Below are 17,520 nucleotides of genomic sequence, written 5' to 3'. Positions count from 1 at the left end.
ACCAATAAATGAGAAATCCAAATCAAAGAAAGACCATAAATATCAATATTCTCATGAGAATCTGAAGAACGATGAGTTTGATAAAGGAGACACAGATGATCATATTGTTGGAAATTTATGTGGCCTGCAAACCAATCTTATATTCCACATCTTGTTCCATATTCATTGGTACGATATATATTCATTTTAAAGCAGGTGGGATGCTTATAATTGAAGTCTATAAATACATGGAATGACTAAGTGAATTATGATGAGATCATAATATGGTGATCAAGTGCATTTAAAAATGTGTCATAAATATTCATATTAAAATGATACTCGTGAAGGACATCAAAATATTCGTATACAATAGCATTCTCTAGTCCCGCTAATATGATAAGTATGGCAGATCGCATATTCTATTAGTGTTGAGACATAAAGGATATATATTAGGAGCTCTCTAATAAATCCATGACTGGTTTTAAATGAATCATCAATCAAGTTGATTCATGTCACAATTGTGTTAGTGGTCCTTAGACTTAAGATATCCAAGCCATATGGTGGATAGATGATTATACTTTGGTTATGACATAAAAGCTCCTAATCGTAGAATTCTAAACAGTCTTGATTTAGTTTCAGCAAGAAGTTTATGGAGGTGAGTAGGCCAAGGTGGGATTATCCTCCCTTGATATTAGAGGATGTTGACTTAAAGAACATGATGTTTTTAAATCCCTCACCAAGATGGTGGAGATATTGGAGAAGGTGTTCTTTAATGATTTTTACACACATCATTACTAACATGAATGACCAATTAGGGTTTCTTGGTAATCCATACCCTAAGTCATTCAAGAGTCTTGTGTGGATGAGGGATTATACATACACAATAACTGATGATTAAATATTTCATATGATAGTTTACATAGCCCTTTGTATATTCTAGGGCACTAGATGAAGCTTGGCGCCCCACGGACCAAAATTTTAACTAGTCAATTGGGTTAAATTGATAATTTAATCAACATGTGGTATAGTGAGATAACAAGGCTGACCCAATAATCTTTTTTAGTGGTGGACATTATGTGGTCGAAAGGCCAATCACACAACCATGCGATGTTTATTATGAAGCCAATGACTATGTATAGTGACCTAGTGAATTATGATCACATTATAATGCAATGATCACTAGTTTTTAAACATGTATTCTGAATATTGTTATTTGATGGATTGTCAGTTTACTGAACTCTTTCCCTAAAAAACACCCACCATCTATCCTTAATGTATCCCCAATAGCAACAATCTATCAAGCGCTTCCAGGCACATGGATTTTAAGTTCTTGGTTCTAAAGGAGAGGACCAGAATCTATTGAGGGAATCATAACTCGTTCGTCTAACTGCCACTTGGTAATTATTTTGGTTTTATCAGTTTGTATTCATCTATGTAGTGAGACTTGGCACTTAAGATGTTTATGTATCCAAATTATAATATTTTATATCAATCTGAATCATGATTTCTCTTGATAAATTGTTGAAATGGGGTTTAAATGACTGTCTTAACATTGTGAATTAATCCAATTTCTTACATACTTATATGTAACGACCTAAGTATTTGGTGCACAGTTGGGACTTAAAGCCTAAAGGTGAAATAATATTATTACTAAAATTGTGGTTGTAAAATCTACTACATAGAATATCAATCGCATCAATTAGGAGTTTGTTAGTATTGACCTAGTTGATTTGCCACATTAAAGGGCAGTCTTGTCATTCTTGAGTCAATGTCCACATTTGGGTTTATTGATTTTAAGGTTGCATCATGCTTTTTCTATTATAATTGGAAGACATCATTAGAGCTTCTGGCCTCCAAATTGAGCTGTCTACCTGGTCGTCTAAGTCTATGAGCCATAGAGGGAGTGATGGGGACCATCTAGTACCGAAGACCCAGGGTCAACTAGCGTGAGGAGTCAACACAAAGGTGAAAGACCCAGCCTTAAAATATTCGGCCTAGTGAATGGGCCTCGAAGGTTGACGTTATCCTCATTCGTATTTTTAGCACATCTGCTGGTTTTGTGAGCCTACGTGTTCAGGCCCATGCCTTGTGTCTGGACTTGGGTAGGTGGACCCCAAGTGTGGGCCTTCTTGAGGCTCATTATTACCTCTAAGGGGGATAGTGCAGGGACGCGGACGAGATGATTTTTTTGTCCTGGGACAAAAAAATCATCCCGTCCAAGGGTTTGGACGAAATCAGAACAAAAATTCATCTTGGGGACCTCCAGGCGGGACGGTTTTCGTCCCGTCGGACGAAAAAACTGTCCGTCCGGAGGTCTCAGATGATGGACGGACGAATCTGGATGAAAAATTTCCGGATTCACATCTGACGGTTGAGATGTAACCACGTGGCCTCGCAATGAAAATTTGCATCAAAGTCCCTGGAATGGTCAAACACAGTCATCACGCCTTGACCAAAAGCCGTCAACCCCGCTGGAATGCAGACCAAATTCTCATCGTCACCGCCACACTCAACCCAACTGCAGCCTGCAGGTATGCTCGCCTCCATTCCTTTTAAATCATTTATTACTTCTACTAGTACCTCCCCAGCAAATCTCCATCGCCAGGATTAGGTCAGAGTTGGATCAGATTGTTGTCTGGAGGGATAGGATTCTTATCGGTACGTCCTTGGTTGGACCATCGAGGGTGTGCACACTACTGGCAGTAGCCTTCCTCATATTATCGATCTTCAGCCCGATGTCCAGGTCATTGGGAGCCTAGTGGCATACCCAGGTCCCACCTGGCGTAATTTAGTGGTCGTAGGGGTTTTTTTTATGCCAAGCCTACACTTCTCGTTGATTTTAACATTGCAGTTGCATCGGTTCCCATTCGCATTCCACCGGCGCAATTGATGCTAGAACGGACGTTCAATCCCCTCTTGTCGGTCCACATCAGGGAGCTTCTGGTCTTGTTGGAGCAATTACACCATCGTCCAAGATGATCCAAGGAGTGAGCTTAATTGTTTCTACAATTATGGCACCTTCTAATAAGCTTCTGATCCATCATGTTAAACCATTGGTCTTCACAACATAACGATACAGGTGTATATACTCATAACAGTGAATAATACCATCTTATAGGTATTGGTATTCAATATAACTCAACGGCTAATCATATCTGGACCACTATCCATCTCAACTGATATTCGATATTGTCATTAAAACCATCTTCATAACTGGAACATCAGGATGATATTGGATATCGGTAGGATATGTTTAGGTGAACCCTAATCTCTACCAGTAACCTTAACCAATAGACAAGATACTTCACAAACTCACAATACATTTTCTGAACTGATATCTAGAGACTTGGACAGATAGATTTCAGATCAAAAGATATTTTTCCATTGATGGAAAACAACAATAAACAAATATGGCACATTCAGGTTTACTACTATGATGCAATACCTATGCACGTTTTGAGTTTCATAAAAATAAAACATAACACAAAACAATTAATTAATTTATCCTTAAATAGTTGCGATGAATCTTGGACCATCCAACGTACTTTTGTCTTTTGCTCCAGTCACTTTTCCAACACGATTGATTTTGTCATGGAATGATAGTGATAGAGATATTATTGTAAGAAACTTTTTCCTCGCACAAGAAGTCTACAGTGGATGGTTGAGTAGGCGAAATATCTCACTTTCAAGGCAAAAACTCAAAGAGAAGACAACATCAGAAATTAGGAAATTATAACCTTTAAATTATGTCCTTATAAAACCTTAAATTGTCCTGACAAACAAACCTTTCACAGTTTTGACAATTAAATAATAGAATATATGTATCTTCCATAGTAAATAACAAGCCACGTATGAGAAGCGAGTCAAGCTACCCATCTGATTGAATGCGTTCAAATATCTTGAGTTTTAAGTGAAAGCAGTCACAATAAATATTTTGGAGCATAAATGGTTGAAGACTAATGAAGTTCTATGCTACATTTATCTTCAGGATTGTAAGGTCACATTAGGCCGCAACCATAAAATGTTTTGGCGACAGTAAGAAATAACCAATTTAGCAACACAAACCATCAATATAATCTTAAAAACGCAGTATACTTTTATGAATATCCTTAGATCATCCATTGCACTTGCTTTAGTATTTTGTCCTCTTAATTGAGCTAACTTTCAAATTTATATGTGTCTGTCATAGAGAGGACCAATTCTTCTGAAATCAAGAATTGGTGCACCCAAACAAATGGCGCTAAAAGTCCCTGCAAGATTAGCTCAAAATCATGTCAAAGAAGGGTAAAATATGAACGGAGAGATAGATTCATAGATTGGTCAATGAACAAATAGAACGATTATAAATTGATAGAAAGATAAATGGATGTATAGAAATATTGAAGAATAGATGGGCCGAGTGGAAGACATAGGAATAAATAGATAACATATCTTGGTATGGAGAGAGAGAGAGAGAGATGGAGAGATAAAAAGATAAAATATGTTGGCGAATAGAGAGAGAAGTAGATAGATGGATAGATTAAAGATACTGGTAGGCAGATTGAGAAAAAATCATAACATCCGATCAGCCTCCGAACACAATTTTTTTTATCTTTTTATTATCCGCAGTTTAGAAATAAATCGCATGTACACACCTCTTTTCTCTCCTGTTTGATTCATTTTATGTACAGTCTCTGGAACGTTTTTAGAATTCAGTGCTTCACCAGCATTGCCTCCAGCTCTCTCCTCCTCGCTGCGCGCTTCAGTTTCTCCATGGCAACAAGCCCCACCTGCCTCACCCTCTCCCTTGACAGCCCAATTCTGTACATACACATGGCATTCATGTCAGTCTACAAGCTTACCCCGGAGAAGCCAATCAGAGAGTGACACGTACCGCCGGCTTATATCCTCCCACGAGCGGGACTCCTCCTCGAGCCCGTAGTAGAGACTAATGATGTCCCTTTCCCTTTCATTAAGGGTAGTGAAAAGCAGGTCCCTCACTTCATCCTGTTTTTCAAGTATTTGGTTACTCTTTTTTCCTTCATGATGGTTTGGCTCATATAAGATTAAAAATTTTGTTACCTTCAGGGACAATTCATCGATTTCATGCCAGGGGATGTTCTCCTGGCGATTATCTGCAATATACTGCAAGTGGGGAAAGAGCCATTAGAATTTCAGTCTAAAAGACTTAATTCTCTATATCATTTTTTACTAAAACAGATGTGATTTGGCATATTTGTGTTTTCAGGGACACATACGCTGTGGAAAGTTTCGTTAGGAAGGCCGTTTAGAGAGGGGAATGCCTCTCTGTCCAGGGAGAAGACCTTGCTGACCGCCTGCATTAAAACCGAGAATATCATAAGTTCACAAAAATTACACAAGAAATTGTCTAAGGACTTTCTTAGAAAAATTTTCCGATTTGGTTTTGACAAAAAAATATTACCTCGGTGGCATTTCGTACTTTCTTCGTCGACATGTTTAAACACTCTGCAATCTTCTGTATTGTCTCAAGAGCGAAATTTTATTATTAACCCCAAACATAGAACAATATGACATCAGGAGAAGATAATTTCTCACTCACATCGATGGAAGGGGATACTCCTTTTTCCTGTAACAAAATTTTTGCGCTCCGGATGGAGTTAAGTCGCTCGTGCAGATGGGAGGGAAGCCTCAAGATCTTGGAGTTCTCAACGAGCACTTTTGAGACACCCTGTGAGATGAAGTGAGAACAGAGAAACGAAGAAATTTGATTATTCGTTTGCACTTTTCATCCAAAATCGTTTCAAAAGTGCAGAAAATCAAACCCACAGGGCTAGAAGTTCGTCCAAAATCATACCTGGCGAATCCACCAATACACGTAGGTCGAGATTCTGTAGCCCTTGGAAGAATCAAATTTCTCAATCCCCCGGAGCAATCCAATCAAACCACCCTGGAATTTTACCCAACGAAAAAAATGGCTAAGTATTTTTAAATCGGCCTAAAACACGCAGTTAATCCACCATCTTTGATTACCTGGATGAGGTCGGCCATTTCGGCTCCCATGTTGTCATACTTTTGGGCAATGGACATGACGAGACGAACATTGCTCATTGCGAGCTTCTCTCTAGCCAGGGTGTACTCGATCATTTTGGAGTGCACCTCAACGTCAGGAATTTTCAATGATACAGCCAGTTGCTTGGTTGATGGCTCGTGACCCAGTTTCTCCTTGAGCCTGTTTCAAGAAAAATATATTGTAAAAAATCAAACAAATAAGGATGTTTTTTCTGTTGTGATTCAAACGCCAAGAACTACGCCACAAGCTATCACCTTTAGCACCATTGTGGGCACTCAAAATTTATCTTGGTATCAAAGACAAGCTTCAGGTAAGTGAGTACGCCAAAAATAACACACTACGTGTCCGGGTTGAGGTTCCAACTCGTAGGCACAACACACAGCAAGTATTGAGGGGCGAAAAAACTCAAGAGGGTTGCTATCAGGTATAGCTTTTAGCACACTGGTAGACGTTAGAATCTGAACACATTTCATTAATTTAGAATTCAAAGCTTTGGATTCAAGCGTTTACCAACTGTGCTAAAAGCTATAGCTGATAACAGGGGCGCTACTTTTCATCTTTAAGCAGGATGTTGTTCTTCAACACAGTTTTTAAATAACAAGAAGAGCAAGAGAAACAGAAAATGAAATTCAGAGAAGAAATTAAGTTACTTACTTCCATTTATACTCCTCCAACGACTGGCCCGCCCTAATCTTCCTGGACAGAGTCACCACTTCGGCATGGCTGAGCAAGTCCTCGCTCACTCTACCCCTGACATAGCCTCTGTTCCTGCTCTCAAGAAGCTCTGGACTAACTCCAGGAGACCCATGATCAATCCTAAAGCTAGAAGAAGAACCAGTTACCCGATGGGCATGCCTTCTCCTTGTTCTTGTTCTTCTCTGTCTCGCTGAAATCCCAGATCGAGTCACGCCGGGGGGCTCAATCTTCTCCCCTGTACAAGGAACGGAGAGATCCCACTGCTTCTCCAGCATAGATTTCTGCAAGAGCAGGAGGAGCTCCGTCGGAGATTCAACATCGATGGATTGATCAACATCGGAAGGAATCGGCCTCCTGAACCATGATTCAGCCGTGGTTGATGGGGCATCGATGTAATCCTTGAGCGCCTTCGCGCGCTGAGGGTGCCGGTTGGAAGAAGCACTGTTCTGGCTGAAGTTGGAAGATTTCTTGGAAACGATGACAGTTCTTGAAGAAGTGGATGAGATTGGGGCAGACCCGTGATCCGAGCAGAAGGACAGCCTCTCGGACAGATCGGAGGGGCAGAATGAAGTGCCGAGTAGGCTCTTCCCCGTGGCTAATCCAATCACTCCTGCAGTGGCCATCATAGAACTCGTCCCTCTCACGTCATCTGAAATCGAAGATCGCCCGCAGCTCCCGCCCTAACCAATCCCTGAAATTTCATCGATAAAGGCCAAAACCCCAACCAAAATCGGACTCAAAACTCGCAGAAAGACACTCCTCCCGAGCCAAAAAACCAATAAAGAGTTGCAAGGAAGGCTTTTGCAGCGATCGAAAGCATAAGATTACAGAAATTTGAGCTTATCGAACAAGAAAAACGTCGAAATGAGAAGATTACAGAAATTGGAGGTCATCGAACAAGAAAAACATCGAAATGAGAAGATTACGGAAATTCGAGGCTATCAAACAAGAAAAAGACCCAAGAGAGAAGATCTGAGCGAACCTCCGAGCAGCGATCGGCGGGGCAGTGACAGTCTACGTCGCGAGCTCTCCCGATTCTTCTTACCGATTGATTTTCTTCGTTTTGTTTTATCGCAAATTGTTGGAATTTTTGCGGCCGCGAGGCTCTGAAGAGGAGTTTAGGTGACGTGGCCAACGGCGATAAAAGATTTGTTTCCTGGCCTCCCATTGGCTGGCCCTGATATTTCCCCACCCCTTCTTGTGGCTCTCACATCTCCCCCACACGCTCACTCTCTCTCTACCTCTGTGGCATTTCTCTGCCTGTCTCTCTCTAGAATTGGGGCTGGTTTTAGAGAGAGAAAGACCTGGGATCTCTCTAAAACAGTCAAATCTGTTTTATCCTGATTTTTTAATCAGTCTCTGTCCCCACCCACATCTCCGAGGCTCATTGGAATCCCCTTGCTCGTCCTCGGCGTGCCACGTCATCGTCCACGTGGAGGAACACTTCCCACTAGCTAAGCAGGATTTTATTGAGCTGGGGGGTTTACTAGGTTAAACTGTTGAATCAATTGATGGGCCAGTCTTACTGATCTTTGTAGGCATCGGCGGTCGTCATCCGTCTACCTCACCAGCCAATAGTCCATGACGTATATATATAGTTCCGGATCGTCCGGGACCTGGACAATGAACGGACGGGACGAAGATCGTCCCTTCTGATGTCTGGAATCAGTGGAGGGATGTGGATGGTTTTTTCGTCCGAGATCTCGGGACGGGAAGTTTTTTTAATCCGAGTGGACGAAAACCGTCCCGTCCAGAGGTCTTGGGACGAATTTCCGGCCCGGTTTTCGTCGAACAATGTGGACAGGATGAGTTTTTTGTCCTGGGACGAAAAAACCTTCCTGTCAGCGTCCATGCACTCTCTAGTTCCGGATCGTCCGGGATGTGGATGATGGACGGAACGGGACGAAGATCGTCATGTCCCATGTCCGACATCCGGAATCAGTGCAGGGAAGCGGCCGTGACGGTTTTTGTGACCGAGGCCTCCGGATGAAATTGTTTTTTTGCCTGAGTGGACAAAAACCGTCCGGTCCAGAGATCTCTCGGGACGAATTTCTGTCCCAATTTTCATCCAACCTCGCGTACGGGTCGATTTTTTCGTCCTTGGACGAAAAAACCATCCCGTCAGCGTCCGTGCACTATACATGTATACCAGTGGATGATGTGGACGGCTTACTCGATGATGATGATAGCAATGACAGAGGGCCTTCGCCGTCGGATGATGAAGCTGCTACTTTTTCAATTGAAGGGTTGATATCGGTTTAAGCATGTAACACTCACTGAATAAGTGATGACTATTTTGAGCCATTAAAACATATGTCAAGAGTTTATAGTGTCTTTTATAGGTAGATGTTGTTTCAAGGGATGGGCGATAGCGGTGTCCACAGCTGGGGATGGTCGTTCTGGCAAGGAAGAGAGAAATAGCGACGGGTGACTATCACTCGAGTGGGTAACATGGAATTATGGTGGCGCCTTTTCTATAATTGACGATGACGTTAATGTCAATATGAACAATAGCAAATTTTAGGGACTCCGAAGATGGATGACGTTGACGTTGATGGTTGTGGACGAGTATCCCTTCATCTTGCTTTCGTCTCCAATAGTTGACGTTGACTTTGACATCACACGTCATCGTCGTTCGGACATACCACTCTCTGGATCTTTGTTCTGTGGATTAGAAATTAGAAGTAATTAAATTAACAGTTTATTAAACATACTTATATAAATTAACACGTGCGTGTCCATGGGCTTTATTTATTATTGGGCCATTCTTGCCAGTCCATGTGACCCACCATTGCGCACAAGTCCCGATATCTTCCAGCAAGGACTTAAATACCCCATAGAAAAATTATTTCGCATACAGCCCAAAGAAATTTTGTCATCAGAGAAGTTTTCAAAATATATATTCAAACAACCCGCTATGATTTCAAATAACATAAACGCCCAGCGGAATTTTCAAAAAATTTCTTCTCGGGATTGCGTTCAATCCGGACCGTCGGATCTTCTGCCTTCCCTTGGAAGAAAGAGGACTGACCGCCATGAAATTCAAAAAAAGCTCGGCCGAAGAGACTCGTTGGAGAAGACGAAGATGAAGACGAAGATGGCGTCCGACGCGGGCATGAAGGATTTCTACAAGCAGAAGAAGAAAACCCCCTTGCAGAGCGGCGTGGCGAAGCTCTCCGGTGCCGTTCACAAGAAAAAACAGCCAACTTCGAAGCCCCCGATCTCACCAACCGCATCGATCCAATCCGACATCACCGCCCATTCCCTCCTCTCTGGTAATCGGCCCTCAATCTCAACCTTGATGCCTTCAATTTCCCCAAATCCACGATGAATTCGTCCCATGTTCTTAGATTTTCGAATGGTTTGTAGAAGGGGTTAATATAATCTTCAACTCGTGGTGTGTTCTTTTGGTTTTTTCTTGGTGGGTGGGTGATGATCAACCTCGATTCCTTCAATTTCCGCAAATCCGCGCTGAATTCGTCCCATGGTCTTAAATTTTCGAATTGTCTAACAGGGTTAATCAGTATCGTGATTCCTGGTGTGTTCTTTTGGTTTTTTTCTTGGGGGGTGGTGATCAACCTCGATGCCTTCGATTTTCCCGAACCCCTGCAGAATTCGTTCCATGTTTTTAAATTTTCGAATGGTTTTAAGAAGGGGTTAAACATTATCTTGAATTCCTGGTGTGTTCTTTTGGTTTTTTTCTTGGTGGGTGGTAATCAACCTCGATGCCTTCAATTTCCCCAAATCCCCGCTGAATTCGTTCCATGTTTTTAAATTTTTGAATGATTTTAAGGAGGGGGTAAACAGGATCTTTACTTCCTGGTGTGTTCTTTTGGTTTTTTCTTGGTGGGTGATGATCAGAATGGCCTGATAATAGCACTGAGGAGGTGTTGGAGCAGTTCGACATGGACATGAAGTATGGGCCATGTCTGGGTATTACTCGTTTGATGCGCTGGGAAAGAGCCGAATGTCTTGGGCTGAGCCCCCCTGCTGAAGTGGGAGCTCTCCTCCGAGATGGGTCAACAGTGAAATCAGACTGTCTGTGGGAGGGCCGCATATAAGGAGCAAAGGAAGACGATGATGGAAGTTTTGGCTTTTACAGCTGCTCGCTGTGTAATGCTATCATCCTTTGTTTTTTCTGCATCTTTTGCTGGAAATCAAAACCCTCCCTGGGCTGTTTATCTGTCTTTTCTTCTTTGCTGTTTTATCCTTGGTTCAATCTATCTATCTTTCCATCCATCCATCCATCCATCCATTCATCCATTCATCCATCCATCCATCCATCCATCCATTCATCCATCCATCGGTCCATCAGTTTATCCGTCCATCCATCCATCCATCCATCCATCCATCCATCTTGATGTCATTTTGTTCATTTGATTTGAATCTAATGAACACTTCTTTGATTGCTTATAGTTGTGAAGAGCTACAAGAACCTTAATTTGACATATAATACTCTGGTTTAAGAGTGAAAGAGGGAACAAGGCAATCCAACTATAGATTTTCTTTAAACTAATAATAACAAAACCAATTTGAATTTCCCGAATAATCATAGTTTATTTGATACTTTCTATTAAGAGTTGCGGAAAGATAGAAATAGTTTTTTATACCCAATATCAGAATGATGAAATCAGGTCAGAAATTTCAGAAATTCCATTTTCTATACTTCATATATAAACAGATAGAAGTGACTCTCTCTACTTTATGGTTCTAATGATGTCAATCTTTTGACTTCACAATATTCACATATTGGCCTTATTGATCTTTTATTCTGATAACTAACAAATAAAAAAACTTTATTTTTCTAGCTTTAGCTCTACTATAAACAAAGGCAAAGTTTTTCATGAAATAGGCAGATTGTCAACGCCCTAGATGGGTTGAGAATCGCGCGAGGTAGATTTAAAATGACAAAGGAAGATTTCCATGTTGGTTTCTAATCACAACTGATGCTACCGCCATTTTTTTTGCCTCAGAATAAAATTCATGAAAAATAGCTTCAAAAATGAAGATGAAACATATCAATGATCAAATTAGATTGTGCAGAATCCAATCCAGTATCATTTGGCTCCAGGAATGAGTCACCTCAGGTCATATAAATGCTCGACCTTAGCATATACTTGCGGTCTTCATCACATAAGATCTTTTTTTTTACTCAAAAAGTGTTGCCATAGATGCAGAAGGGTCTTCTCATCTTTCTAATGGAAACAGATGAGGGCACCCAATGAGAGAGTGAGGCCACCCAAATAGAAACTCGCATGGTTATTTTCCAAATGCGATTTATATCCATACGTCATTAACTAGTTTTTATGAAAATTCTTGCACATTAGATATATCTTTATTTGTATAACAACCTTGTTTGTGACTCTCTAGACCCATGTACCAATCTAGTTAATTAGTTGGTTTAGCCAATCATGAGTTATTTGGCATCTGGATTTATGAACTAGACTGGTATAAGAGCGGATAGAGTCACACATAAGTTTTATTGGATGAGGATGATATATTCGAAGCGCAAAGATTTTTATCTATATATATATTTAAATATAACAGGGAAAAACCTGTTTTAGAAGCAGCCATGCAAATTTCCCAAGGCCACCTGCTCCTTTAATTTTCATATTGAGCACCCTCCCTATTTCAGAAATAGTAGAATGGTGAGAAGAGATTTGTGGATCCCTGCTGACATTGTTTGAGAAGATGACAAGATTCGATGTATCGAGAATGTGTGAATACATTTGTAGTATGGATTACTTTGCGACTTGAAGATAATCCAGTAATCAATCCGTGGAAGATTTGACTCCAGGCAAGAATAGGTCTCCCCTTATTTAATTTACTCTGGAGATTTTATTTGAAACTATGTTGATAGAAAACACCAACTTATCAATACAATACATTTTTGCTAGTTATATGTATGTATGGCTTAAAGGGTTAAAATCAAAGTTGGAAACTGACTATCACACTTGCACCCTAGCATTCTTTCTCCGAACTTGCCTTCACCAATCTTATGTTTGCAAGCATGCTGGTCCATCCCATCCACAGCTTGCCATTGCACCTCGCTCTCTGTCGGTTTCCTCAGACATACGCCAGGAGCCAGAGTAGGTCAAGGGAAAGGAGAAGAAGAGCACCGCTGTATGCGTCAAGGTCGTCACTACCTAGGATTCCTCAGCAACTGTGAGGATTTGTACTAGCTCTGGACCTTCATTGCATGTTGAATGTATGAACAACATTGTCAATCTACGACATGGTCTAGCAGTAAGTTAAAATCATTAATGCAGACCTAAGTCAACATTCCCACACCCATCAGGGAGAGCGCAGTGCCATCAAGATTCTAATCATTCAACACTACGTAAATCGTCTCCTACTATCTATAACATTAATTTAATCTCCTACTATCTTTAACTTTAGTACCTCTCTTTCCTCTCCAAAGTTTTTTACCCAAAAATACTTTTGAAATAAGTCAGTAAAAGTCAACACTTTTATAAGGAATTAGATGGGCCAGTACAGCAACTTAGAAGCAGAAAGAATTCACTAATAACAGAAATAGTTACAGCAGAAAAAAAAAGGATTAGAGATTCTGCATAATCGTGTCTAGATCTGTTTTCTGCTCTGCTTGAGATCATCCCCGGTGATGGGGATTTCCTTGTATCTACCAACTGGGAAGCTCTTCTCGTTGAAAGGAACCTATTCACTACAAGGCAAATAGGCCTGAAAGAAACATCAGCTAAACTCAAAGGGAGTCAGACAGGTTCTTCTAGGGTGCTGCAGGAAGCTGCTCCAACTCAATTCGCAGAGAGCGGAATCGGCCTGACCGCACGCTGAATCCGCCGAACCGCTGTCTTCACCCTCTCCCGTAAGCTTTCGTTCTCGCACTCCACATCCCCGCTGCTCCTGTCAACAGATGCCACACTTCCATCCACGGTCACCACAAGCTTCCCGCCATCTCCCACCTTCACATCCCCAAACAACGAGACAAGCAGCGCATAGACTACCTTCTGTGCCATCCTCTCCTTCTGCTCCTCCGTCTCAAGGGTCTCCTCCACTGCCGTCACCCTCGGCACCTCTCTGCTGATGTTGAGTACGACAGCCACCACCGAGTCGGACACCATGTCACTAATCGGATCGGAGGCCCACTGAACTGAAACATGCTCATCTGATTCCTTGGTCACTGTCACTCTGCCATGTACTACAATGGTCGGGCCAGTCGTAGCCCCATCAGCAGCATCTTCTTCAACTTTGGCTTCGACAACGCTCTGGTAGATCTGCATCAGGCGATGCTTGACAACTCCGAAGGCGCCACCATAGGGGATGGTGATCCTCTGCACCACGCTGGCCGTGGAAAGCTGGGAGAAGACGTGGAGATCCTCCGGCGCCATGATCTGGTACGCGAAGCCCTTCTTGACGAGCACCCCGCTGATGGGTTCCTTGTTCTTGGGCAACCTCGCGGCAATTCGGCCAATGGTCTTGGCCATCTTCTGAGAGCTGAACTGCATCTCTACGGACTGGCAATTCTTCGGGGTGAAGATCTTGGCATCGAGCTGGCTACTGACTAGCTTGGACCGCAGGCGCTCCATTTCGTTGGCCTCCCCGTGGACGAGGATGACTGTGGGCGGGCTGAGCTCCTTGAGGAAAGTGCTGGTCTGGGAGAAATCAGCATGGGCAGAGAAGGAGATGTAGTGTACCTGCATGTTGAGAGGTGCGACGAGGCCATTCATGAGTGTGACCTCCTTGGGCTCGTTGATGATGGATTTGGCGAGGGTGCCCTCCACAACATAGCCGGGGATGACGCATGCATTGCGGCGGTCTGCACACCAGCGGTCAAATAGCTGCCGCGAGAGGCCACTCTGGAGGCCACTGGGGCTGGCCATGACGACAGCCGGCCCAACATCGTCAAAGCTATCAATGCTCTTGAGAGAGGAGATGTGCTTGAAGTCAAAAGGGTTGGAGGCAGTGAACTGTGCCCGGATGCGGTCATTCATGGCGTTAATGTAGGTCTGGTACACAGCCATGCAGCGCTTGGCAAGGGGCGAGGCATAGTAAATGGGAATGTTGTGGAGCTCTGGGTGGGCTGCCCAGTACTCATCGAGGATGAGCAGAAGCTCCTGGGCACGGCCCAGCGCGAAGGCAGGGATGAGGACACGCCCACCCTGTGCGACGGTGGAATGGACCACGTCGGTGAAGCGCTTCTCACGGACAAGGCGAGGCTGGTGGAGCTGAACGCCATAGGTTGACTCAATGATGCAGACGTCAGGGGAAAACTCGGGGGTCTCTGCGGCTCGTAGGTGGCGATCCTCTTCGCATGAGTAATCCCCTGTGTAGAGGACCCGCACCCCTGCTATGTCCACCATGAACATCGCAGCTCCCAGCACATGCCCTGCTGTGTAGCACCAGAATCGTATCCCATTCACCTCCAGCGTCTGGTGGAAGTCGATCACCTGTTTGGATGTGCATATGTTTCCAACACAAATGAACAATTAAATTGTATCAAAAATTAGATTTTTTTCGTTAAACCATGTAAATGCTGGCGCATAAAACAACGGAAACGGATGATATGATGACACGAATAGATATTTCAACCTGAAACCTGGGTGGGTAATCCCTCTAGTCTCAACATCATGAAAATACAACACTTAAGCAAATTATATAGATAAACATATTCCGTTCCCATTGACAGATTTATCATCAACTCATAAGACTATCCATCCTGATGAGGATACAAAGTTATATTTCTCATTTAAAAATTCATGCTTATATAAGCGGCTAACTCTAAGATTAGTCTTAAAGAGGAATGGAAAGTCAGGACCAAACGTTTGACAATATCCTCTTTCAGATCCGTTACAAAATAAAGGTGAAGGGAATCTAGGTTCATGAATGAATTAAATGCGGAGAAGATAAACAAAAGATGGGTAAAGGCAGCATGCCTCGATTTTGTCCATGGAGCGGATGATGTCTTGCTCATCATACAACATATCCTCTACGGAGACTTTGCTAACTTTGACATAGTCGGAGAGAAGAAGACGGTAGATGGCCTTCGTCGCATGGGTCATGAAGACCCGCCCCCTAAAGGTCGTCTGCAAATCAGGAGGTCAATAAAATGAGTGGTTGGATCAATAATATGCAAATCAGGAGATCAATAATATGTAATTATCGATAATTACATATTCTATTAAAGTTCAAGTGCCATTGGCCATTTATTATTCCATTTGAGTAGTGCCATTGGCTTCTCCAGGAAACGTTAGGGAAATAAATTGATTTATTCGCCACAGGTAAATAAAAAAAATAAGACGAGTAAATGAGGAGAAAAAACATTTACCTTTTCCAGAAAGTAGGGAAGAGATGCAGAGTGATCCAAATGGAAGCTGTGAAAAAACCAGAACCTCATTAGCCAGTAATTGAGAAATATTTTCATCGTCATATTCAAATTTCAAAAAAAGGTGACGGTAACAGCATGTGCTGGTGCAAAAGAGTCGGTTCAATTTGCCATAAAAGAAAAAAAATCAATGGAGATATGAATTTCATGAAATTTATGTACTTTCGACCTCTATATATACTCGAAACTACAATCCTGCCCCGATTTTATCTAATTTTTAGAAAAAGGGAGGCCTAGAAGACCCCTAACCCTCAATCCTACAAACATGAAGCAAACCTCAGACCATAACTTCTCTAGCGTATTATAATCCGTCTTACACAACCAGGCAATGAAGAAAGATATAAGACGGACGCCAACAACTATATGCTCTCGGGGCTAAGTCTAATATTTTTAGCAGCTCGATCTGGAAGTGACGAGCTGGACTCACGATGTAGGAATTAAAGATAGCATACCAGGGCCATAGAGCATCAGATGGTGTCAGATACTACTTAAATAACTAGCCCGTTTTCAAGAATCAAGGAAATCATGTCGTAGACACTGTATCAAACCCGATATTTCTACAAGGCAAGAAAAGACAAGAATCATGTAGTATGAAGAACCAGCTCCCAAAGGCAGTTATCAATGACAAATCTTGCCTGGAGAGATTCACAAATTATTTAACAAAACTATGAACACTAATTACATCTCCGATGTTACAGAGTAAGAAAGATAGATGGTTAAGCAATTGAAACAAAAAATAAATACGCATAATAACACAATAAAAAATAAGCAAGAGAGAGGCTAGGGCAAGAGATGTGTTGGGGCATACTGAGTTACAAGAAGCACGTCTATAGTAGAAGGATCGATTTCATCAAAATACGGCAAGGCCGACATCCCCGAAAATGCCGGATGGATCCCGCAGTCGAACTGGCAGCCATGAAACGGCAAATCAAGGTTCAGAATTATCATACCCAGAAGAAATTATACAAAAAAAAAAACAGGAAAAAGGATCAAAACCCAAGTGCCCCCCATCGGTCTCCTCTTCCAACAAGCAAAAACCCTCACCATTACGGTCTTGCCTTTGTAGGACATGTAAACGCAGGAGCGCCCGACTTCGCTGCCAGCGCCGAGAGGAATGACGACCATGCGATCTGCATCGGTCGCCGCTACCGTCTCCGCCTCCCGCTTCGCCAGCAGCCTCTCCGTAGCTTCGGACGCCATCGCTACCAAAAACCCCTCTCTGCAATTGGAGCTCTCCTCCTCGGCTTATATAACACTCGAGAGTATTAGAGGAGATCAAACATTCATGATATGTTAGAAAATTTAAATCAAACATTCATGAGATCACACGAACCTTGTTGTCACTGTAGACGGTTGTTTCGTCTCTTTGGGAGTCAATTAGGAGACGAGAGGTAAAACATAGCTAGTGTTCGCCCGTCCCAATACTAACATCGGTTTACGGGATAGGGACGGC

General features: G+C 42.4%; 3 protein-coding genes across 4 annotated transcripts; 1 reads left to right on the top strand and 2 right to left on the bottom strand.

Moving 5' to 3' along the window:
• Nucleotides 1–4,545: 4,545 nt before the first annotated feature.
• Nucleotides 4,546–7,814, bottom strand: SIGA (sigma factor A). 2 transcript variants are annotated; one of them, XM_078586262.1, is made up of 10 exons: nucleotides 7,689–7,814; nucleotides 6,665–7,397; nucleotides 5,971–6,169; nucleotides 5,795–5,887; nucleotides 5,540–5,668; nucleotides 5,402–5,455; nucleotides 5,217–5,294; nucleotides 5,041–5,103; nucleotides 4,853–4,965; nucleotides 4,546–4,779 (listed from the first exon to the last, which is right to left on the bottom strand). In XM_078586262.1, the coding sequence occupies exons 2-10, from the start codon at nucleotides 7,330–7,332 to the stop codon at nucleotides 4,671–4,673; spliced, it is 1,506 nt and encodes a 501-aa protein (XP_078442388.1). In that variant the 5' UTR covers nucleotides 7,333–7,397; nucleotides 7,689–7,814; the 3' UTR covers nucleotides 4,546–4,670. The 2 variants fall into 2 exon arrangements, with proteins under 2 accessions (XP_078442388.1, XP_078442387.1); XM_078586261.1 differs by having other exon boundaries at nucleotides 6,665–7,386; nucleotides 7,689–7,781.
• Nucleotides 7,815–9,741: 1,927 nt separating this feature from the next.
• On the top strand, nucleotides 9,742–10,893 carry POLD4 (polymerase delta 4). Its single transcript, XM_078586667.1, has 2 exons — nucleotides 9,742–9,981; nucleotides 10,568–10,893. Exons 1-2 carry the CDS (start codon nucleotides 9,792–9,794, stop codon nucleotides 10,765–10,767), a joined length of 390 nt encoding a protein of 129 aa, XP_078442793.1. The 5' UTR covers nucleotides 9,742–9,791; the 3' UTR covers nucleotides 10,768–10,893.
• A 2,260-nt stretch (nucleotides 10,894–13,153) lies between these two features.
• CPSF73-I (cleavage and polyadenylation specificity factor 73-I) lies at nucleotides 13,154–17,301 on the bottom strand. Its single transcript, XM_078585959.1, has 5 exons — nucleotides 17,112–17,301; nucleotides 16,876–16,973; nucleotides 16,011–16,056; nucleotides 15,619–15,768; nucleotides 13,154–15,132 (listed from the first exon to the last, which is right to left on the bottom strand). The coding sequence occupies exons 1-5, from the start codon at nucleotides 17,265–17,267 to the stop codon at nucleotides 13,480–13,482; spliced, it is 2,103 nt and encodes a 700-aa protein (XP_078442085.1). The 5' UTR covers nucleotides 17,268–17,301; the 3' UTR covers nucleotides 13,154–13,479.
• Between the last annotated feature and the right edge of the window lie 219 nt (nucleotides 17,302–17,520).

The sequence above is a fragment of the Wolffia australiana genome, chromosome 14, assembly GCF_029677425.1.
Source record: "Wolffia australiana isolate 7733 chromosome 14, ASM2967742v1".
NCBI lineage: Eukaryota > Viridiplantae > Streptophyta > Magnoliopsida > Alismatales > Araceae > Wolffia > Wolffia australiana.
This window is presented reverse-complemented; position numbering and strand designations above follow the sequence as displayed.

Bases quoted from the DNA above. Each gene is read 5' to 3' on its own strand.
- SIGA (XM_078586262.1), bottom strand. From the start codon at position 7,332: ATGATGGCCACTGCAGGAGTGATTGGATTAGCCACGGGGAAGAGCCTA. The intron at 5,669-5,794 runs GTATGATTTTGG...TTCATCTCACAG, and splicing joins TGTATTGGTGGATTCGCCAG to GGTGTCTCAAAAGTGCTCGT. The intron at 5,456-5,539 runs GTGAGTGAGAAA...GAGACAATACAG, and splicing joins GAGTATCCCCTTCCATCGAT to AAGATTGCAGAGTGTTTAAA.
- POLD4 (XM_078586667.1), top strand. From the start codon at position 9,792: ATGAAGACGAAGATGGCGTCCGACGCGGGCATGAAGGATTTCTACAAG. The intron at 9,982-10,567 runs GTAATCGGCCCT...GGTGATGATCAG, and splicing joins CGCCCATTCCCTCCTCTCTG to AATGGCCTGATAATAGCACT.
- CPSF73-I (XM_078585959.1), bottom strand. From the start codon at position 17,267: ATGGCGTCCGAAGCTACGGAGAGGCTGCTGGCGAAGCGGGAGGCGGAG. The intron at 16,974-17,111 runs GTGAGGGTTTTT...CATGGCTGCCAG, and splicing joins ACAAAGGCAAGACCGTAATG to TTCGACTGCGGGATCCATCC. The intron at 16,057-16,875 runs GTATGCCCCAAC...GTTTTTTCACAG, and splicing joins GACGTGCTTCTTGTAACTCA to CTTCCATTTGGATCACTCTG.